The following is a 24,669-nucleotide window of genomic DNA, read 5'->3' on the forward strand; positions in this document are numbered from 1 at the left end:
TATACAGTGAATACATAGTAGGTCCCCTTGGATGCTAGTGATGAGAGCCCAGTCCTCTTCTCAAGGGCTGCCAAAGAGAGTGCAATATATTTAGTGCATCTCTTCCATACACAGGCAACTTAACAGCCTCCGTTTTCCTGTAAAAACAAAGTATGCACTTAAGCCTCTACAAAGGCAAGGAACTGGAGAATAGCTAACAGCATTCTTTGGTCTTGAAATCTATCTACCATAATGAATTCTCACTTTGGCTGGATAAAGTAAACAGTAACACCAAGTTCTTAGGTTTTTGTTCTTCTTAGTTAGAAAGATACTCTGTCTCGCAGGATAGATTAAAATCAGTAAATTAACACCTTATCTTGAAAGTTATATCTAGGTATAAATAGACCTCAAAATTTTGTTCCATATAGTTGTTCCATTTCTAAGTGCTGTGTAGTGTTTCCTGCTTACTCTTTTTTTCACTACTACAGCGTGTTACAGCACTGTGTCAGGAGCTCAGAACCACAGTGTCAGGTGTATGTAATAAGTCAGTGTACACATTCATACCTGGATTTTTCTTATGAACTGCATGTGAGTGAGTTGGTGCATGCAACAATAAACCACTGACAGAATAAAAGTGGGATCAGTTAGACCCCTTAAGTTTCAAAGTATTCCTGTTTCTCCTTAAAGCTTTGAACTATTGTAGAACTACTTAAAGACTTGTGATAGAAATGTAGCCGTGTTAGTCTGGGGTAGTTGAAGCAAAATGCAGGACAATGTAGCACTTTAAAGACTAACAAGATGGTTTATTAGATGATGAGCTTTCGTGGGCCAGACCCACTTCCTCAGATCAAATAGTGGAAGAAAGTAGTCACAACCATATATACCAAAGGATACAATTAAAAAAGCCTTTTCATACTTAAAGACTTATATTCATTACATTCAATTATTTTCATGCTTACATCTATCAGTCTCTGCAGGTGACTGCTGCTGCTTGCCGGTTGGGAATAGTCACTTGAAACTAATTTCTGCATATTTTTCAATTTCACAAATATGGCAAAAGCTTAACTTTTGTAGATCTTTGCAGATATACAGTATATCTGCATAGCTTTGATTTCCTTTTCACTTCCTCACTGTGAACACCTTATTCCTAACTTAAATTTCCGGGACATGAATATTAGAGACACAAAGTGGGTTAGGGTAATGCCTTTTTATTGCACCAACTTCAGTTGGTGAGAGAGCCAAACTCTCACCAACAGAAGTTGGTCCAATAAAAGATATTACCTCACCACTAGAACAGACATGGCTACAGCTGTACTGACTAATGTGTTTTCATTTGCTGCTTCTCTTTTGATTTGATAACCCTTATCCACGGGGGCAGCAGGTTTGTATAATTTTGGTGGTGCCCAGAATGGGTCTAGTCCCCCCCCACCCGCCCTGTAAGCCGATATATATTTTATTAAATGATGTAAAAGTGGAAAGTCAGAAGCAGCACTCACCGGCTTCAATATATTATATTGAATATTCAATATATATTGAAATATATATATATATATCACCCTTTTTTTTTATTTGCACCCTTTTTTCCTGGGTTATCCACACAAACACCATAGTAGCATAAGCATGGAACAAACCCATTGTGGATTCCATTGTGCATCAAATATATTATATTATATTTTGTTGTACCTGTTGTGACGAAGTGGGAATGTTCTTAATGTTTTCTCTGATGGACACATGACCAGAAGTAAAGTCCATTCTCTAAGGGCTTTTCCTACCATCCTCCTACCAATAGGAATTAGTTTGGCCCCCACCAAATCCCCCTCATGCAACTATCTTGCAATTGCCTTAACCCACCGTGAGTGACATTAACTCAGGAGCAGAGAGGCGTGTTCCCTCTAAGTTTCCTCCCATGAGCAGAATGAATTTTGTGTTGTGCACCAGTACTGAGTTCATGTGGCTTGTTTGGATGTGCCACTGTGGCACCCAAATTATTAATAAATATCTCATAAACCTCTACCCTTTCCCTCTGCTGCCATGTCTCCCTCCCCTTGCTCCATCAGCTCCCCTGGTGCCTGCTGCCCCCTTACCCCTCACCCTCCTCTGCTGTCCTGTCTTGGACTCCTGCCCTTCTCACTGCCCTGAGCCCTCCTGAGACCTGCCCTCCTCCACCAGCCCTTCTCTCCCCTCTGTGCCCACCTCTCTAGTAGCCGCACTCTGATCATGTGAGATACCCCTCCTCCTCACCTCTCCTAAAACCTTCCTCTACACACCTGTCCTGCCTCTTGCCTCTGGTGCTGGTCCCTCCCATGCAGGTATCTGCCCTTCTGCTTCACCCCCAGAATCCCCTGGCACCTGCACCTCCCCTTACCCCTGCACCCTCCTGGTGCCCCCCCTTCCCTCACTGCCCCTGCCTCCTTTGTCCTCTATTTCCCTGATGCCCACCCCCTCACCACCCTCTGCCCCCGTTCCCCTCATGCCCCTGTGCCCTCACACATGACTTGCTCCATCCCCACCTTCCTCATGCCCACTCCTTCTTTCAAGCCTTCTCCCAGCACCTCCCCCTCCCCTCTCTAGCTCCCAATGCCCTTACCCTCTCCTCTCCCAGCATCGCCCCATCCCTCCTCCCACTGACACCTCCCCTCCTGCCCTTTTCCTCAGTCTCCACTTGGCCACCTGGCTAGGGTTGCCAGATGGTTGAAACAAAAATACGGAACACCCCCTCCCCCCCCCCCCCCCCAAAAAAAAAAACACTGGGAAAAAATTCTGTTCTGGGCGGGAGGGGACCAAAGTTGTTCAGCAACATTTTTTTTTAAATAAAACAGCATTAAAACAGCATGTCCCCTTTAAGAGTGAGTGCAGAGATAGGAACTGGGGAGCGGTTGAGCACTAAGACCCAGGGGAAGCATTGCTTCCCCTAGGTCTTATTGGCTGGCAGCCATTTTGTGCTGGCAGCCTTGGGGAACCAGGTAAGATGGGGGCTGGGGTCGGGGGGCTGGGGGTGTTGGGGGCCGTGGGGGGAGGGAGGCTCGGCGCTGAGTGTTTGTAGGGTTGCCAGGTGCCCGGCATTTTCCCTCCTGGCCGGGGGAAAAAGTCAGAAGATACCAGACATCTCAGGTGTCCAGTATTCTCTGCATTTTTTTACTGGACAGGAAGTGAAAATACCAGACTGTCCGAGTGAATACCGGACACCTGGCAACCCTATGCCTGGCATTTGTCTCTTCTCCACCCTGTCCCTTAGTACCTTCCCCTTTCTTCTCCTAACCTGCCCCCTTAACCTCAGCACAAGCCCCTTCCTCTCCCACACCTTCCCCCTCTTCCCCCCCTCCCCCACCCTACCCTACCCTACCCTACCTTCTTCCTTCCAGTTTGCAGCGCTGGAATCTGTGATCGTGCCCCAGCTGCTTCACGCCACACCCGGACATCTCCCCTCTCAGCTGTTGCACGGCGTTTCTGCACGCCGCACATGCACTCCGGGGTCAGAGGAGAGGGCGCGCGGGGGGGCGGTAAACATATAACATGCATGGGGAAGGTGGCTCCTCCACAGCCAGTGCACATGGTGAGCCAGCTAAAAAGCATACTGGCTTCCACCTTGCCCCCTCCCCACACTGTTACTTCTGATACAGAGGCATGAGTGTGGGGAAGAAGGGGCCTGCACATGCATGTTAATCGATGAGCCCAGGCTCTTTGATTAACCATGTACACATTAACACTTTCACATCCCTATTTAGTGCGTAATCACATTAATAATCAATAAGAAAGCCTATTAAAAGAGAGCACTTGACCTCCTTTCTCGCAGTTTTTCCTCAGCGTCTCTTCTTTTGCCAGTTACCTTAGATCAGCAAATGTTTATTAGGTTTAGTGCTTAAGAGAATGAAAATGTCTCCTTTCTGCTAGATAGCAATCTCTGAGGAAGTTCTGACTGGTCTGCTAAGCGCTGATACTACAAGTATGGAGAATGTGAGGTCATGTGAAAGAGTTGGCAACGAAACATAAATCAGTTATGATCTTGCTTTTTACTTCATTTTTAATGCATGATTAGGGGAGGAGGCCTTGCTCTTTTTTTCACTTGTTCACTTACGTTGTTAGAAATGCACTAGTTTGCCCTGGAGTGAAAACTCATCATGCAAGTTAATATCCCTTGGGGGGGTTTTTCAGTCACTTAATATAATATTCCCTATGTAGTACAGGAGAAACTTTAGTGCACTATTCTGCTTATCTTTTTGATTTCTAAACAAAACAGGTACTACTGGCACATTCATATTAGAAAAATTACAAGACTCTTTAGTGATGAATATCAGACCTTTTTATAAACAAACTGTAACAAAGTATAATCCTGTGTATCTCTCTACTGATGATTGCCAGAGGGAATTAAATTTCATCTAGCTGAATGATACTAGATTACATATACTTCTGGGCCTCATTTGTTAATTTCAGCAGTATTGAAGAGGTTAATGTGGAAAATTTATAAATGCTTATGGTGACAGTAGAGTGGACACAGGTGATTGTGTGAGTGATGCTTTTTCAAATGTCAAGACTGATATCCATCAAAATGACCTTGTGAGCAACACTAACTCTAGGAAAGGAGAGAACCTGACATTGCTCCAGGACACACAAGCATTTACTGCTAAGAGATAAGAACCCTTTGTTGCTGAGTCACTTGTGTTTCCAAGCAAAGTTGTTCTTTAAGGCTACATCTACACTGCAGGCTTTTTGCGCAAGAACGGGTGTTCTTGTGCAAAAACTTGCAGAGTGTCTACACTGCATGTGCGTTCTTGCACATGTAAATTTACAGTACAGTGTCAGAAAACATGGCTTCTTTCGGAAGAGTTATTCCTCTCTCCACGAGGAATAAGCCCTCTTGCACAAGAGCTCTTCCACAAGAAGGCAGTGTAGATAGGCAACATGAATTTCTTGAGCAAGAAAGCCCTATCGCTAAAATGGCCATCAGCACTTTTTTGCGCAAGAGAGTGTCCACACTGCCATGGACACTCTTGCACAAAAGCACATGACAGTGTGGACGCACTCTTGTGGAAGACCTTTTGCACAAGAACTCTTGCGCAAAACAGTTATTGCTCAAAAAGCCTGCAGTGTAGACGTAGCCTAAGAGACTTGTGTGAGTGAGAGAGACTTAAGTACAAACCATAATCCAAAGTTGGAAGTGGGGAGGGGCAAGTGTCCTGCTACACTGAACATAAGAACATCCATACTGGTTCAGACCAAAGGTCTGTCTAGCCCAGTATCCTGTCTTCCAACAGTGACCAATGCCAGATGCCCCAGAAGGAGTGAACAAAATAGAGAATCTTAAAACAATCCCTCTCCCATCACACATTCCCATCCTCTGTCAGCGGCTGGGGACACCATTCCTACCCATCCTGGCTAATAACCATTGATAGACCTAACCACCATGAATTTATCTAGTTCTTTCTTGAACCCTGTTAGTCATGGACTTCACAACCTCCTCTGGCAAGGAGTTCCACAGGCTGACCATGCGCTGTGTGGAGGAAAAAAAAAACTTGGTTTTGTTGGTTTTAAACCTGCTATATATTTATTTCATTTGGTAACCCCTAGTTTTTACGTTATGGGAACAAGTAAATAACTTTTCCATATTCACTTTTTCCATACCAGTCATGATTTTATAGACTTCTGTTGTATCCCCTCTTAGTCTCCTCTTTTCTAAGTTGAAAAGTCCAAATCAACTTTAATCTCTCTTCATATGGCACCCATTCCAAACCCCTAATCATGTTTGTTGCCCTTTTCTAAACCTTTTCCAATGCCAATACATCTTTTTTGAGATGAGGCAACCACAGCTGTATGCAGTATTCAAGATGTGGGCATACCATGGTTTTATGTAGAGACAATAAGATATTCTCTTATATCCTTTTTTTAATGATTCCCAACATTGTTTGCTTTTTCTGTCTGCCACTGCACATTGAGTGGATGTTTTCAGAGAACTATCTACAGTGACTCCAAGATCTCTCTCTTGAGTAGTGATAGCTAAATCAATCCCCATCATATTGTATGGGTAGTTGGGATTATTTTTTCCAATGTGCATTTCTTTACATTTATCAACATTTAAATTTCATTTGCCATTTTGTTGTATAATCACTTAGTTTGGTGAGATCTTTTTGAAGTTCTTCACAGTTTGCTTTGATCTTAACTATCTTGAGCAGTTTAGTATCCTCTGCAAATTTTGCCACCTCACTGTTTACCCCTTTCTCCAGATCATTTATAAATAAGTTGAATAGGATGGGTCCCAGGACAGACCCTTGGGGGACATCAGTAGTTACCTCTCTCCATTCTGAAAATTTACCATTCATTGCTACCCTTTGTTTCTTGTCTTTTACCAGTTATCAGTCCATAAAAGGGCCTTCCCTCTTATCCCATGACAACTTACTTAAGAGCTTTTGGTGAGAGACCTTGTCAAAGGCTTTCTTGAAATCTAAGTATACTATATCCATTGGATCCCCTTTGTCCACATGTTTGTTGATCCCTAGAACTCTAGCAGATTAGTAAAGCATGATTTCCCTTTACAGAAGCCATGCTGACTTTTCCCAACAAATTATGTTCATCTGTGTAATTGCCAGGATCACCTCCAGAGCCCTTTTTAAATATATTGCATCTCATTAGCTGTCTACTAGTCATTACATGCTGAAGATGATTTAAAGGACAAACCACAGTGAATAGTTCTGCAATTTCACATTTGATTTCTTTCAGAGCTCTTTGGTGAATGCCATCTGGTCCTGGTGACTTGTTACTGTTAAGTTTATCAATTTGTTCCAAAACCTCCTTTAAATGAGGGGTTTAAAACCTCCTCTAATTATGAGTTTGTCCTGTAAGTAGAAGGAACTATGTTTGGGACAGAGTTCTTGGAAAACGTCTTTGTTTCTCTCCATTTTGGGCTTAAATTAGTAGCAACAGAAGAGGCAGCACTCAAGGTAGGATTGATTTAAATCAAGTTTCTCACTGATACTACTTCACATATTTCTTCAAACAATGGTGCAAATCTGATCACTAAAATGTTAATTTATAACTCTGCACAGCATTTTATAACATCTAAGAAGGTGTCCTTTTTGCAATTATTTTAGATAATTTGATTTTTATTAATTTAGAAAATAGTACATAATTCTCATTACCTGTGCTGCAGATGCAGCAGCAATACGTTAGGAATGGTAAGAACTAAATCTCACACACAAACACAATAGCACTTGTACTTTATTAAACTAAATCTTCAATGTTATGTAAATGTTCCACATTTGTGATTGAAGCAGTTTCCTGAGTTGCAAATTGACAGCTGCCCTTAAAGTTTTTTTTTTAATTTTCAAATGTTATTAACTCTTACAGACACATACAGTGTCCTAAAACTTCTACAACTAGCTTTCATGTTCCCAGCTCCCACTCATTTTTTATGCAGATCTGATTTCAATTTAAAAAAGCTAGGACTGATTGTGCTTAGAGTGCAATTAATTTTGTGGTAACCCCCTTTGAAAACAAGGATGGGATGAGGTTCCTTTTGGAAAGCTGAGTTATGCTGAAGTAAAATAAGGAATAGACTTGTGGCATCACCATTATGATCTCTGACCATGATGTTACAAAATAAATCATATCTTATGTAATATAAAATAAGAAAATGACACGTGGCAACTCTGCATTTTTGTTACTGCAGCTTTCTGTGACAGTCTAAACCTATTAATTAAACAAGCAATGAGGATTAGCTAAGCTAAACTTTTTTTTTCCTAGCAACATCCAACATAGCAAACAGCTTAGGAATTTATTTGTCAAATCACACACTAAAAGTCATAGAGAGAGTCTTGAAGAAGAATAATGCATTGCAAAGTTGATCCATATTGTTCTCCAGACATATATCTACACTTTCATCCACATCATTTTCTCCCAGTAGTAAGCAATTTTCCGTACCATGTTTCATTCATAGACTCATAGACTTTAAGGTCAGAAGGGACCATTATGATCATCTAGTCTGACCCCCTGCACAGTGCAGGCCACAGAATCTCACCCACCCCTCCTAGAATAATCCTCTCACCTATACCTCAGATATTGAAGCCTTCAAATACTTTGAAGACCCCAAGATGCAGAGAATCCTCCAGCTGTGATCTGTACCCCATGCTACAGAGGAAGGCGAAAAACCTCCAGGACCTCTGCCAATCTACCCGGGAGGAAAATTCCTTCCTGACCCCAAATATGGCGATCAGCTAAACCCTGAGCATGTGGGCAAGACTCACCAGCCAGACACCCAGAAAGTTCTCTATAGTAACTCCTATCATCCCTCCATTGACCTATTTCCCACTGATAATGAAAGGTCAATTAGTTACCAAGATCATGTTATCTCATCAAACCATTCCCTTCATAAACCCATCTAGTTTAATCTTGAAACCAGATAGATCTTTTGCCCCCACTACTTCCCTTGGAAGGCCGTTCCAGAACTTCACTCCTCTAATGGTTAGAAACCTTCGTCTAATCTCAAGTCTAAACTTCCTACTAGCCAGCTTATATCCATTTGTTCTTGTGTCCACATTGGTATTAAGCTTAAATAATTGCTCTCCCTCCCTAGTATTTATCCCTCTAATATATTTAAAGAGTGCAATCATGTCCCCCCCAGCCTTCTTTTGGTTAAGGTAAACAAGCCAAGCTCCTTGAGTCTCCTTTCATAAGACAGGTTTTCCATTCCTCGGATCATCCTAGTGGCCCTTCTTTGTACCTGTTCCAGTTTGAATTCATCCTTCTTAAACATGGGAGACCAGAACTGCACACAGTATTCCAAATGGGGTCTCATCAATGCCTTGTATAATGGCACTAACACCTACTTATCCCTACTGGAAATACCTCGCCTAATACATCCCAAGACCGTATTAGCCTTTTTCACGGCCATGTCACAATGGCGGCTTATAGTCATCCTATAATCAACCAAGACTCCGAGGTCCTTCTCCTCCTCCGTTACTTCCAACTGATGTGTCCCCAGCTTATAACTAAAATTCTTGTTATTAATACCTAAATGCATAACCTTACAGTTCTCACTATTAAATTTCATCCTATTGCTATCACTCGAATTTACAAGATCATCCAGATCTTCCTGTATGATATCCCGATCCTTTTCTGAATAGGCAATAGCTCCCAACTTTGTGTCATCCGCAAATTTTATCAGGACACTTCCACTTTTGGCGCTAAGGTCAGCGATAAAAAGATTAAATAAAATTGGCCCCAAAACTGATCCCTGAGGAACTCCGCTAGTAACCTTCCTCCAACCCGACAGTTCACCTTTCAATATGACCTGCTGTAGTCTTCCCTTTAACCAGTTGCTTATCCACCTCTCAACTTTCATATTAATCCCTATCTTTTCCAATTTAACCAATAATTCCCCATGTGGTACTGTATCAAATGCCTTACTAAAGTCGAGGTAGATTAGATCCACTGCATTTCTTTTATCTAAAAAATCTGTTACTTTCTCAAAAAAGGAGATCAGGTTGGTTTGGCACGATCTACCTTTTGTAAAACCATGTTGTAATTTGTCCCAATTGCCATTAGCCTCAATGTCTCTAACTACTTTCTCCTTCAAAATTTTTTCCAAGATCTACAGACGTCTGCATACTACAGATGTCAAACTAACAGGCCTATAGTTACCCAGGTCGCTTTTTTTCCCTTTCTTAAAAATCGGAACTATAATAGCAATTCTCCAGTCAAATGGTACAACCCCTGAGTTTAGAGATTTATTAAAAAATTTTGCTAATGGACTTGCAAGTTCATGTGCCAGTTCCTTTAATATTCTGGGCCCCCCGATTTACTCCCATTAAGCTGTTCAAGTTTGGCTTTTACCTCGGATATGGTAATATCTACCTCCACATCCTTAGTCCCATTTGTTATGTTACCATTATCCCTAAGTTCTTCATTAGCCTCATTAAAGACTGAAGCAAAGTATTTGTTTAGATATTGGGCCATTCCTAGATTATCCTTAACCTCCACTCCATCCTTAGTAATTAGCGGTCCTACTTCTTCTTTTTTTGTTTTTTTCCTATTTATATGACTATAAAACCTTTTACTATTGGTTTTAATTCCCTTTGCAAGGTCCAACTCTACCTGACTTTTAGCCTTTCTCACTTTGTTTCTACATGCTCTAACCTCAATAAGGTAGCTTTCTTTACTGATCCCTCCCATTTTCCACTCCTTATATGCTTTCTGCTTTTTCTTAATCACCTCTCTGAGATGCTTGCTCATCCAGCTTGGTCTAACACACCTGCCTATAAATTTTTTCCCTTTTCTTGGGATACAGGCTTCTGCAACTTTAACTTAAAGTAATTCCAGGCCTCCTCCACCTCAAGATCCATAATTTCTTTAGTCCAATCAACTTCCCTAACAATTTCCTTAATTTATTAAAGTTAGCCCTTTTGAAATCAAAAACCCTAGTCTCGGATTTATTTTTGTTTATCCTTCCATTTAATTTGAACTGAATTAGCTCATGATCACTCGAGCCAAGGTTGTCCCCTACAACCATTTCATTTATGAGGTCCTCGCTACTCACCAAAACCAAATCTAAAATAGCATCCCCCCCTTGTTGGTTCAGCAACTACTTGATGAAGGAATTCATCAGCTATCACATCTAGGAAAATCTGAGCCCTATTATTATTACTAGCACTTGTTCTGCAGTTTATATCTGGAAAGTTGAAATCTCCCATGATTACGCAGTTTCCATGAGTATTTACTTCATTCAAAACATTAAAGAGGTCTCTATCCATATCCAAATTGGATCCTGGTGGTCTATAACACCCCAATCACTATCCCAGAGGAGAATCTGATAGTTTTCTTTCCCAATGTGATTTTTGCCCAAACAGACTCTGTCTTCTCCATTCCATCACTTTTTATTTCTTTACAATCTACCTCATCTTTGATATACAATGTCCCTTATTTACCCTTATTTCTGTCTTTCCTAAACAACACATACCCTTCAATACCTGTACTCCAGTCATGCCTAGTATTCCACCATGTTTCTGTTATTCCTATAATATCTGGTTCTTGCCGGTAGGCCTTGCATTTTCTTCTTCCACTGCTTATACTCGACACGTTTTTCCTTTTTTACCCAGGGAACACATTTCTTCAAATTATTTCCAGATAGGGTCTGCTTTACACCCAGAAGCCATGCCAGTTTTTCTGTGGCAAAAGTGTAGGGAATAAGCTGTGTTTGTGCTGAATAATGTCTTCCCTTTTCCTTTCCTGTCCACTCCGGTGTTCCTTTTTATGCTGTCTCTATCCTTTCCTATATATATGGTGTCTCTGTCTATAGACAGTGTCTTAACTAACTCTGCTGGGCTTGGCCCAGGTTCACCACCACATAAGCACAGAACAAAAAAATCCTAACTAGTCTTTGCACATGTTTCTCAGCAGACTAACAGAAATTGAAAATTTTAAGGAGCAAAGAGCTGGTTGTTAGGCTGGACAGACTAGAGCCATTAGTTCATGTTATGAGGCTGTAAGTGTATGTGTGGCATGTTTGTGATAAGATTTAATTATAGCTGTTATTTTTAAATGAGAAATTTAGTATTTTATTGACTTATTTAAAAAAAATCAAAACTGATTTTAAATTAAAAAAAATCCAATTTAAATAAAATCAGATTTTTAATAATTGATTTTTATCCACTCTGGCAGCTATGGTTGGCTAAAAAAGTACTTAATCAGAATGTGGACTGCAACCCCCAACTGCTGCTTAAATAATTGAGCAGATTTCTAGAGAGATATCAGATATTTCAAGCCCCATCATAAAACATCTGCCTTCCAAAACAAATGCCTCAGCTTGCATGTAAGAATGCTGTGTGTTATTTCTGTTTATTGGCATCAATATGACCGGAAAAAGGCTGTCACACTAGTTGTGATTAGAAAAGACCCTACACTGTTTCCAGACACAGGACTTATCTGCATGCGTCTAAACCAGCTGCAGGACTGGGATGATTTGTTTTACAACTGGCTCCAAGAATGTGCCAGAGATCCAAACTATGCCAAGATTCATCCACTGCTGGACAAAGATGCTGCTCACCCAAAAGACTGAAACTAAGTAATGACCAATTCTTTGTCTCCAAATACAATAGTAGCTATTTATCCTGATGACATAGACACTATGAAGAACTTCCAAGCTCTATGACCACAAAGCTTTCAGAATGCTATGTAAATGATAAACTACTTGCCTTAATAATTCATTAGTGGGATTAAAGCAAAGGCCCTGGTACCAAGAAGCTAATCTAGCTGAACCTCTCATTGAGTGACTTTAGCCAATTCACTTGACCTTCTTGTCTCAATTAACCAAGATGGAAAATTAAAAGGAATGATTGTCCTGGAAACCAGTTACTCTGGTGTAGACCAGGTCTTTATGGATAAAATAAGCTGAAAGCCTGATAACACTGTTATTGTTTCTGTGCAAGTATAGTTTTCTCAGGACTGCAGAATGTTGATGTTGACCTCCAAAGATCAGCCTAAATTCACTGATTCTTTAAGGAATATCCTCTGGTGCAGCGTTTCCCAAACTATGGGCCGCAGCCTGGTACCGGTCCACAAGAAAAAAATACCGGGCCTCAGTGTGGCTGCCTGGTCCCCCAAGCCCTGGACTGGGCGGAGGATGCAGCTGGATGTTCTGGGCTCCTGGCAGAGGCGTAGCGAGGGAGGAGCAGGGGGACAGTTGCCCCTGGAGGCCATGCTAGGGGGGCACCAGGCTGGGCTGCGGGTGGGTGGGGAGAGAGGTGCGGGGTGCTGGGCTAACCTGGGCTGCAGGAGGAGGGAGGGGCGGGGAACCCAGAGCTGGACTCAAGGGGAGGGAAAGGCAGGGAATCAGTGCTGGGCTTAGCATGTCTGCACGATTTGGGGGGAGGTGCAGGGAAGTGGAGCTCAGCTGGGCTGCGAGAGTGAAGAGGTGTGGGGTGCTGGGCTGGGCTGCGGGCGGGGAGAAGACTCAAGGGGAGGGAGGGGTAGGAAATCAGAGCTGGTTTTAGCAGTTTTGTGGGGCTTGGGGGGAGGTGCAGGGAAACGGGGCTCAGCTGTGCTGTGGGGAAGGCATGCAGGGAACCAGTGCGGAGCTCAACTGGGCTGAGGTGGATGGGGGAAGGCATAGGGAACAGAAGGGCAGCTCAGCTGAGCTGTGAGGGGCAGCAGGGAATTGGTGCTGCACTCCCTTGGATTGTGGGGGATGGTTCTGGGGGAGGCGCAGGGAACCCGCGGGGGTGGGCAGCTCAGTTGGGTTGCAGGGGAGGGAGGTAAAAGAAGCCTAGTGGGGAGGAGGGGGGGAACCAGGAACCCTGAAATGACCTCCCCTGGTCCAAAAAATCCCTCATCTGGGACCAGTCAGGGAGGTCCAATTCCTACCCAAGTTCCCTACTTGCACCCTCCCTTCTAGCCAGATACCCTACTCCCAATCTGCTCCTGCTCCCCCAAGCCCTGGCCCGGGCTGGGCGGAGGGTGCAGCCGGATGTTCCAGGCTCCCAGAGTGCCCGTGTGGCACCGGGTCCCCCAAGCCCTGGCCTGGGCTGGGCGGAGGATGCAGCCAGGTGAAACAGTGAAAATGTATTCATTTTTTCATTCTTTTTTTATATGCATTTATATTTTTGGGCTGCAAAAAACAGTTCTGAAAAAAACTGGGTTCCAACTAAAGTAAAAAGTTTGGGAAATCCTGGTCAAGCTAGCTTTCTATCCATTTTATAATCCATTTATCCAAGCCATATTCCCTTAACTTGCTGGCAAGAATATTGTGGGTGACAGTATCAAAAGCTTTGCTAAAGCTGGCACTGGGGGCTTTGGGAGGACCAGAAACAATTTATTTGAATATTTATCATTTGCTTAATGAATATGCAAATATGCAAATGAATGTTACCGGGCCTCCAAAAGCTCGTGAATGGATTTACTGGTCCCCATGTCAAAAAATTTGGGAACCCCTGCTCTAGTGAATTAGCACTTTGAACTGAGATCTGAATTATATGGAAAACAGGAGTCTAGTTGTATAAGTAATGATGATTTTCATCAGCTATATTTCTGAAAAACCAACCACTGCATGAAACCAAGATATAGTCAATGAACTAACTCTTTACCTTTCCTTTCTGTTCCTCATCATGCCCTAAAACCCTAAACCACCTGAGATGGATTAAATTACAGCAGAAACAGTGCTGCATTTTGGCTTTATTGTGGGTAGAATTAAATTTTTTCTGAAACAATTGTCATAGCATACAGCAGGCCTTGTAGTTCCACTTGATTGGCATTCAGGAGACAGGAGTCTTATTTTCTTTTCCTCCTGTCAGTCTTGCTGCATCATCTCTTTCCACCTATTTTGCCATCTTTAAAATAAAGGTACTTCCCTTCTTTTTAAAGCACTTTGAGATCTAATGTACTTAATGTTTGAGCTGCTTTGTACTATCTTATGCTTGTACAATGCCTCATACAATGGGGCCCTGATCCTGTCCAGATCTATGCACTGTTACATAACGGATGGATAATTTTCACTGTGCACAATGCAAAATATGAGACTTTCGTCCTTCAGAGGTGGTGAAATAATTTAACTAGGTAATGGGGATCTGGATGATATAAACAGAGGATTATTGAGTAGGAGCAGGAAGGTTGTAATACCTTTGTATTTGGCATTTATGGGATCGCTATTGCACTATTGGGATCAAATTTGTTGTTGACAATTCAGGATGGATATTGATAAATTGGTGATCATTCGAGAAGTCACAAGATTAATTAAACTAAAGGATTGGAAACTTGCCTTACGATGATGGACTCCATGAGCTCAGTATGCTTAGCTTAACAAAAAGATTATGGGCAACTTGTTCATAGTATGTAGGTACTATGTGAAGAACAAAAACTTGGTTATCAGAGGGCTTTTCCATCTCCAACAGACAAAAATGTAACAAGATTCAGTGACTGGAAATTTTGAAGATAGACAGATTTAGATTTGAAATAAGCTCTTAAACCATGAGAAAAATTAACCATTGGAAAAATTACAATGCGTTATAAAAATTTAACATTTTTAAATAAAAATTGGATTTTTTTTCTGAGAAAAATGTTCTAGTTCAAACAGGAATTAACTCAGGAAAGTTCCATGGCCTGTGTTATACAGAAACTCAGGCTAGATGGTCACAATGGTCCCTTCTGGCATCATAAAGTATGAATTTGTACAATAGCCATTCTGAAATCACAGTGCAAGAACAAGTAGGTTCAGAAATTAAAACAGAAAAAGAGTATGTTGAAAATTACTTAAACAAGTTTGATTTCTTCAAGTCACCAGGGCCAGATGAAATTTATTCTAAAATACTCAAGGAGATGTATGAGGAATAGTCATGGAAAACAGGAGAGATTCTTGAAAACTGGAAAAAGCCAAATATAGCACCCGTGCATAAAAAGAAAAATAAGGACAACCTAGGAAGAAAACTACAGACCAGTCAACTTAACTTCTGTGTCAGGAAAGATAAATGAGCAAATAATTAAGGAATCTGTTTGCAAACATCTGGAAGATAATAAGGTGATTAACAACATGGCTTTGTTTAACAAAAAAACCAACAAATCATGTCAAATCAACCAGGTAGCTTTCTTTGATAGGGTAACAAGCCTTGTGGATAAGGGAAGCAGTTAGAGGTGGTATACCTAACTTTAGTAAAGCATTTGATACAGTCTTGGATGACCTTTTTATAAATAAACTAGAGGAATACAGGTTGCAGAAAGGGTACTGCAGAAAGGGATCTAGTTGTCATAGTGGGCCACAAGTTAAATATGAGTTAACAGCGTGATACTCTTGCAAAAAAAAATCATGCTAGGTTGTATTAACAGGAGTGTTGTGAGCAAGACATAGAATCATAGAACCATAGCTCTGGAAGAAACCTCAGAAGGTCAAGTCCAGTCCCCTGCTCTAGGCAGGACCAATCCCAACTAAATCAACCCAGCCAGGGCTTTGTCAAGCCTTTGTTAAACACCTCTAGGGATGGAGACTCCACTTATTTTGGTGCCCATCCTTGTAAACTCCAGGGCCTGACCTCTTGACTTGCAGCATGTTAAACAAAATCCATCTAGAAGTCTCTACTTATGTATATAAGCCTGCTTAAACAGACTGTGATAAAACATTTTGGTTGCTGACAAATATTGGTAGTGTGCTAGTGTGACAAGACCAGTGGTGGTAACTTGCATTTTCATTGAAACTGAAAGAAGATCTTAACAGTTGCTAGCAATGACTCTGAGTACTCTCCTGCAGAACTCCAAGTTCATTGGCAGGTATACTAGTGATCTTTGTAGTTTGTTTCAAGAAATCAGTAGCAATAGTGTGCAAGGGTTGTACTCCAATTGAGAGCTCTGACTGAAAGTGCTATCAACTTTCTCTTTACTGCTTATTCACATTGTAACGCAAATTGTTTGTTTCAGACTAGCTTATATATCCTTGATGCAAAGGATGTGTTAATGCCCCACCATCACACATACTCACCTGTGTTACAATGAAGTTAGAGTTGCAGGTACATATTTGTGGAGCATGTGTGTTTACCTTCCAAGAATGGGATTTAAAGTTAAAATCAAGGTCATTCAAAGATGAAGTAACATTTCTCAGACAAAGCACTGTTCACTGTCATAGGCTCCCATAATATGATGATTTGATAAATGTTACATGCATTAAGTGCCAAACTCTGCACTCTGTGGTGATGTTGCTTCACTGTAACAGGCTCAATGACCACATCCTAACTGTTGGAAAAAGTCCTGCACGTTTTGGGGGAGGAACCTTGTAAATGGTATCGATGAAGGTTATACTCTTTGGCTATGACTACGCTGCAGGCTTCTTGCGCAAGAGCACGTCCACACCTCAAAGCGCATTGCAGAAGTGATGTGTTTTTGTGCAAGAGAGCATCCACACTGCATGGATGCTCTTGCGAAAGAAAGCTCTGATGGCCATTCATAGAATGGCCATCAGACCACCTGTGCTTTTTCCCTCTGGAGCATCCACACTTGCCTTTTTGCGCAATAGCTGTAGCGCCTCATAGAAGGAGGTTTACCTACACCGGCAAAAGCCCTCTGTTCTGCCATTTTACTGCTGATTTACTTGCGCAAAAGCACATTTGAGGTGTGGATGCGCCGCAGGTTTTTGCACAAAAACGGCCATTTTTGCGCAAAAACCTTGCAGTGTAGATATAGCGTTTGGGAAAACTAGAGAGTTGGTGTAGAAAAGCAAAGTACAGTGTCTGTAGTAGTCTAGTATCACACTCCAAGATCCCATACTTGGCCATATCTTAATGCTTTTTAGACCTCAGAAACTGCCCTGCATAGTAATGAGCTGTATTTTTTTTATGAATGAAAATAACCTGAATAGCATGAAACAGAATATTTCTTATGACTGGTATGAGCTGTCTGAATCCATGCACTTCCTGGCAAGCAGTAGGTAAGGGCAGCATTTTTAGGTTTCTTAAATGCAGGGTTATGAATAAGAACAGTAGTACTGATTCTTTTCCAACTTCTTTGTTCCATTTCTTACTATTGTTTTTCCTGAAAATGTCCATTTTCCATTTGGAAAGCCATGCTGATAGACTAGCTGTAGTTAGAGAAAAGCCTTTGAAAGAGGGTAAGTAGCCTGTTACTTCAAATGTAGGGCTGGCTTCAAACTTAATTTGTTTGCTGTCTGGGGAGTAGTCTCCATCATTCAGCATAGACTTTGCCCTCTTATCTCCTTCAGAGCCAAACTGCTTTCTGCATCAACTGTCTGGACTAGTGCTGACCCTGCAGCTGTCCCAGTGTCACTCCAGTGGCTCTGTGTGCTATTACTAGGCCAATATTGGGTATTATTCCCTTCTGTCTAATTTCATTATTTTCCTCCCTCTCCACCCCCCCATTTTACCTGTTGTCTATCAAGAAAACTTTCAGGAGATACTATCAAGCCCTTTAACACTTTCATCATCTTGCTTCTGAGGTTTCAGTTACACTAAGGCTGTGTCTACACTGGGCCACTTATTCCGGAAAAGCAGTGACGATTTACTGTAAGAAATCAGCTGCTTTTCCGGAAAAACTATGCTGCTCCCGCTCGGGCAAAAGTCCTTTTTCCGGAAAACTGTTCCGAAAAGGGCCAGTGTAGACAGCACAGTAGTCCTTTTCCGCAAAAAAGCCCTGATCGCGAAAATGACGATTGGGGCTTTTTTCCAGAAAAGCGTGTCTACATTGGCCACGGACGCTTTTCCGGAAAAAGGGCTTTTCCAGAAAAGCATCCTGCCAATGTAGACGTTCTTTTTCCGGAAATACTTATAACGGAAAACTGTTACGTTTTAAGCATTTCCGGAAAAAGGTGCCAGTGTAGACACAGCCTAAGAGTTTCAATAATCTGAGATCAGAACATTATTTCTTGAAAAATTAAGCCTAAATCAGTAAGAAAAACCTCTAGTTCTCATTAACATAGGTACCAAATACCTGTTACACTACTTACATTGCAGTTACAATAGCTTGTGGAGGGAATTTTGTCTGTTTTTAAAACTAGCTCCAGTGGGCCTTATTTTCAAATGGAAGTGTAATTACTTGTCTGTACTTACATGCACAAATACGAACCAGGCTTTTGCAGACATAGTCAGCAAGCTGTTATAAACTGTAACTTAAATTCTCAGTCTGCATGTGCTCGTCCGTTTGTATGTACAGATCAGGCTCATTTTCTTTATTCATTGATTACATATGGATATACTCATCTCACAACATATTTATCATGGTTCACAGAGAGTAAATGTGAGTTTTGAAGTAGGGATGTAAAATCCTGTTTAATTGGTTAACTGGTTAAACATGAAGTTTACTTCACAGTAATCGATTAACCAATCAAGGGAGACTGCTTCAGCCTAGCTGGGCTGGAGGTCTCCTTCCTCCCCCCGCCCATGGCTTGGCTGCAACAACTGCCAGCGTCCTCCCCCCAGCTCTCCTGCCTGTGCTGCCCCAGGTCCACTACGGACAGGGGCTGCTCTGCATGCCTGGAGCATCTGCTGTCCATGTCTGACCCTGCTCATGGCTGCTCCAGTCCGCACTGGTTAACCGGAGAGGGGAAGCCTCACTCATTAAGGGTGATGCTTACTGGTTAACCTTTCACATCCCTAGTTTGAAGTCTATGGCTCTTCCTTTTTGTTTGTTTGTTTGTTTGTTTGTTTGTTTGTTTTTTGGGTTTTTTTTTTTAATCTGAGGATCCTTATTAACTCTTCTGAGCTTTATTATGTTTCCCATTGTCTTATTGGTCACTGATTTTGGCCCATTTCTTTATTAGAATAGGACTGGATTGAAGTCTCTGCAGAGTCCTTTAATGCTGCTCCTTAATTGGCCAGAAGGATAATTTAACTCTAGTAACACTATGTAACATAATACAGTCAAGGGAACTGCACTGTTTGCCAGCTGAGAGAATTGTCAAAACCTGTTTTTGAGAAGGGTCTATTGGCACAGCTTTACTAATTTATGTGCACTCTGGGGTTAGTTACAAAGTTAAATGAATGTTTTTGTAGTCTGTTTCTAAACTGAAGATGTTTCAGTTAATAACCAGATGGGAATTGAGAATTTTCAAAATTATTATAAATGGAACAATAAATGAAGTAATTATCAGAGCTAAAGCCACATGGAGCTGCTGGGGACAGACCAACACTGTTGCTGTCTTAAGAAATGTAACAGGAGTTTCAGGGGGGGTAGCCGAGTTAGTCTGTTACAGAAAAAAACAACAAATGGTCTGATAGCACCTTATAGACTAACAAAGCATGTAGATGGTATTATGAGCTTTCGTGGGCTGCTGTGCCATCTACATATTTTGTTAGTCTATAAAGTGCTACCAGACCATTTGTTGTTTTTTAAGAAATGTAGGTGGTTGGTAAAAGAAAACAGCCACCGATAGGCACTTCTCATGTCTCCAGTGTCTGAGAATCTGCTATTTGGGACGCAATATGAAATTGACTTGCTGGTCTGGTTTTAGTTCCTACTGGACCAGTGGCTGCATCATAATGACTGAAAAAAAATATAGGTCTCAGGGGCTTGGATTGGAACAGGCTGCAGAGATTTCTGCAGCACCTGCCTCAGGTGGTATAACCAGCCTGTGGAACCATGGATGATTCAGTGTCTTTCAGTCCACATATATACACACACAGTGGAGTTAATGTTTAATTTTTTTTAAATTTTGCATTTCAGGTAAGCTGAAAGATCTTGGGAACTTGGTTCTTCGACCCTTTGGCCTGTCAACAGATAATTTTCAGATCAAACAGGATTCCTCAAGTGGCTCATACTCCATCAACTTTGTTCAAAATCCAAACAATAATAACAGATAATATGAGCTAAGCCTATTCCTATTAAAAAGCTGGCTTTCAAGATTTGTGACACCACGCTTGCAACTACCAATAAAAGGGCTCAGCAGTCATTTAACTTGTAAAATCATTTTATCCACATGAAAATAATTGGGGATATACATTTCCATGGATGTGAAATGTTTAAAATGTGGATGAAAAGCAAGTCATTTGATTTCTGTTTTGCAGTGAAAGCTTTATGCCCAGAGTAGTTCCCCCCCCCCCCCCCCCCCCCCCCCCCCCCCCCCCCCCCCCCCCCCCCCCCCCCCCCCCCCCAAGTGTGTTATTTGTCTTTCCTAATAAGAAAGTTGGTTACCCTGGCCCATTTACTCTCAGCAACATCAGTCTAGCAAGCAATTCAGTCAGATCAAAATGCTCACAAGCGTGTAACCCAAGTTGCAGGTGTGTCCAAGATGTCTTATGCTTTTAGTGAATCTATCAGAAATGTTTCTCTGCGCTCAGCCAGTAAGTGGCTTCCTGTCGGCTGTGACTGTGGAAGCAAGCTGCCTTTGTGGTATAATTTATCTTCATTGTAATAAAGGCTTCATGTTTCTGGTGGGCTGATTTGTGATTTTTGTCCTGTATTTTGACCTCTCAAGAGAGGTGACGTTCCAATGATGGCATTTTTAAATGAATATAAATATAGTCTACAAATAAGAAAGCAAAATTGCAAGAGACTGATTTTTAAGAAATTGCAAGGCTTTTAATCTTAACGTTGTCTTGTTATAGACTTTTAATTTTGACTTGAATTTTTTTCTTGGGCATTCTGGAACCAGAAATTCTCTAGTTCATCTTGTTACTCTCAAGAGACTAGTTGTAAGCTATGTGCAAACTGCCTTAATATTTTTGGTGTGATATCCTACTTGACAGTAAAAGTTAAAATTCACCTGCCCAGATTCAGTACATGTTGTGGCTTTCACAAGGTATCTATTTAGGGCTAAGATAATGAGATGCAAATATCAGTGATATTAAAGTGATTGCAAAAAGTCTTCAAGTTGTATTGGAGTCTCTGAATCTAGGAAAGGTTTTATCTCTGCAGACGGACTATTCAAATGTTGTGGGGCTTGAATTGGAATTTTTTTGGAGGGGGAGCTAGCTTGTATTTAAGCATAATTGTCTCTCTTAACCCAGTTTTATAATAGTAAGGCCAGAACTAATTTACTACTGATTTGAAAATACCACTTAAAATATTAAATTAATAACTGAGTGATAGCTCCTTTAACTTGTTTCTAGAACTTGTTAGCAGCATACGTTTGACTTCAGCTTCATGTCACCATAGGTTACTTGCATATCTTGAGCCCTATTTCCAGTGACATGCAAGAAGGGGGAGACAGTCCCTCTGTTATGCTTATAAAACACACATGGGATCTTTTTAGGGGAAAAGGCAAGACACTACACTTATTAAGAATGCAATATCAAACCAGCTATCATATGCTTCATAAAGGCAAGTCCCCTGATGATGGTGCATAGTTACCAGTATGTCATGGCTCAAGTCCATCTTGCTGGCAAGACTGACTGAGTGAGGAGTTGAGGTTCCTCTGAGGCTTGGACTGAACCCAGATTGTAATGGCAAAAAATCCCCCCACTTTATACATGTAAGTTCCCATTGGAGTCTATGGGTAAATCTACGCAGCAGGGCAAAAGTCGAATTAAGATACGCAACTTTAGCTACGTCAATTGTGTAGCTTAAGTCGAAATAGCTTAATTTGGCTTTTGGCGCTGTCTACATAGCAGGAAGTTGAAGAAAGAACACTCTTCCTTCAGCTTTCCTTTCTTATGAAATGAAGGTTACAGAAGTTGGAGTAAGAAGTCCTCTATCTTGACATATTTCAAAATAATGGCTTGCTTGCATTTTGTTGTTTTGAAATAACATCAGTTATTCTGAAATAATGCTACTGTGTAGACGCACCCTAAGGGTTTTGCAGTGTCATGCTGCAATCATTCATCCTTAAAAGATGTTAATTTGGGTTTTCCAGAGTTCTCCTTTGATGGCTATTTGTCAGTTTTTTCCATCATTATCTTATCTCTTGTTTATGTCTTGCTCTTGGGGTGGGGGTGGGGTCTGCCTGTCTCCAGGGTTCATCAGTTCTGCTAATTTATTCAGCCTTAGCCACAATGGATGTTTCTTAGTTGTCTTCAAGGTTTCTTCTTCTTGATCACTTCCTTCACTTACCCCAAACAATTTACAGAGCATTCCAGATAAGGATCACAGTTACTAGAAGACACAATGTAATTTACGCAGACAGGGGCTACAACTTAATTTGTAATACTAACAGGAAGCAAGACCTTACAGTAAACAATATCTAATCATGAGATTCAGATGGGTAGCTGAGTTAGTCTGTAACAGGAAAAACTTTAAAAACAAATAGTGTAGTAGCATTTTAAAGACTAACAAAACATGTAGATAGTATCATGAGCTTTCAGGGGCACAGCACACTTCAGATATCTAATCATAGGAGACAGGGTGAAATAGAAGCATATAGAACTTGTAGCCAGGGGTTGGCAACATATGGTTCGCAAGCCAAATATAGCTCTTCTGGAGCCCCAGCTCAGCCCTCCTTGCTCCCCTCCAGCAGGGAGCCAGTGCTGGCAGTACAGCCTTATGGCCCCCTGCAAAACTGGCCCCCTGGCCAGTCAGCCTACCCTCTGTCCAAAATCCCCCCGCCTCCTGGTCAGACACCCTTGCCCCCAGCCTCCTAGCCAGTCAGCCTACCCTCTGTCCAAAATCCCCTCTGTCCCCACCAGACACTCCACTCCTTCCTCCCTGACCCCACTCCTGCTTGCTGGTCAGACCTTGCACCCTCACCCCCTCCTACACACCACCTCCCACCCAGTTTCTCTACTCTCATCCCTATCCCATTCACTGGGAGCCCTGTCCGGCACAATGTCTCATTTTTTTTTGCTTCAACCCAGAGCCTGGGGAACCCACAAAATCCACTAACCCTGAAACTCCAGAAGAGTAAATCTGGCCTGAGGCCTTGAACCTCAGTCCTCTCCCCCCCCCCCCCCCATGGGGCTGATTTTTTTTTTTGTGGGTCAATGGCCCCGACCCAAAAAATGTTCCCCACACCTGCCATAAATACAATATTGAAACCTTTTGTGTTGGACATCATATTTTACTTTATTTAAAAATGAAGCCTGGTCAACAAGCCCCCAGTTGGGGATCAGTCCTCATCTGGCTACATCATTATAACACTCCTGCACCCCCACACACCCAAACCTGTGCCCTGAGTCCATCATACACCCCAATCACCTTCCTCAAGCCCCTCATACATATCAACCCAGACTCCTGCACCCCCACATCTCCAGCCCCCTGCCATAAGATTGACAGAAGACAGCCTGAATGCATTGCATGAAGCTGGATTTGACCAGTTACGATGTAAACTTCAAATAACTGTGCAAAACGATGCAGCAGCAGAAGTCCCGTTAAGTAAAGTCTGAGAGTACAAGGTTTCATTTGTGCTATTGTTAATCATGTCAATTATCTAAAATATCAAGTTGTATTTTTTTGCTAATGCAAATGGGCATTCTTATGCGGCTCTTTGTTGATCACTTGTTCTGAATTTTGATGAAGTTTGGTTCTTTGGTTTGAAAAGATTGCTGACCCCTGGGATAAGTAAATCATTATACAGCAAATCCATTATAATCACACTTATATTCTTATATTGAATATTAAAATACCACTATTTCCTAGCTTTTGTCACGAGTTAAGTGCGGCTGTTTTCCTTGTGGCCAGTAGGATGTGGATTTTGCTTTGCTATTCACAAAAGATGCCCTATTGCCGTGCAAGATTCAGGGGCTAGTTCTGGTGTGTATACATCACATCTGTTGAAAACTGCCTCACAGCAGCAGTGAATCTGAAGTCCATGGGGACTAACCTCAAAGGAAAAGGTCTTGGTTCACATTGAGGCCTATGCATTCTTTTAAGTTCTTCTGCATAATTAAAATGTCACTTAACTAAACAGAACACAACTGCTAGGTTTTCCCTGTGTTTAGACCTTACTTGTGAATTGCACTAATGGAATGGGGTTTTATTTCTCACATAGCTCCAGCCTCTGCCCAGTGTCTGTTACATGCAGCTAAAGGGGAAGAGCTCTGAAGGGGCTGCTTTTAACTATAAGTTGGTTGAAACATTCCCAAAGAGTTGTTGGCCAAGGTCTGGGGGGAGGTCTGAACCTGTTACACTGGTTTTCCTACCTGGAGATTTTCTCTACACCCAGGGATTACTTTGCTTAGGAGAGTGACAGCTTCTGTGCCCTAGTAGAGCAGTGCAGAGGACAAAGGGGCTGACATTCACACCCCCAGGCATCATCTGTTCCCATGTTGGGGGGGGGGGAGACTTTTATAAATATATAAACTGAAGCATCTCAAACTCATTCTGGGCATTTGAAAAAAATGGTTTGAT

At 41.8% G+C, this 24,669-nt stretch overlaps 1 protein-coding gene across 5 annotated transcripts in view; it reads left to right on the top strand.

The window, feature by feature from the left end:
• Positions 1-24,669, top strand: part of TTC1 (tetratricopeptide repeat domain 1) — a 92,360-nt gene that overhangs the window by 41,487 nt on the left and 26,204 nt on the right. For 3 of the 5 annotated variants that reach the window (XM_006137152.5, XM_006137153.5, XM_006137151.5), the window contains exon 8: positions 20,113-20,338. The exons of the other annotated variants lie outside the window; for them this stretch is intronic. In XM_006137152.5, the coding sequence (XP_006137214.3) occupies positions 20,113-20,249 (137 nt within the window). In that variant the 3' untranslated portion in view covers positions 20,250-20,338. Of the gene's footprint in view, positions 1-20,112; positions 20,339-24,669 lie in introns of those variants that run through there. 5 annotated transcript variants of the gene reach the window in all.

This window comes from Pelodiscus sinensis, chromosome 16 (genome assembly GCF_052426305.1).
Source record: "Pelodiscus sinensis isolate ZL-2025 chromosome 16, ASM5242630v1, whole genome shotgun sequence".
In the NCBI taxonomy this organism is placed as follows: Eukaryota; Metazoa; Chordata; order Testudines; family Trionychidae; genus Pelodiscus; species Pelodiscus sinensis.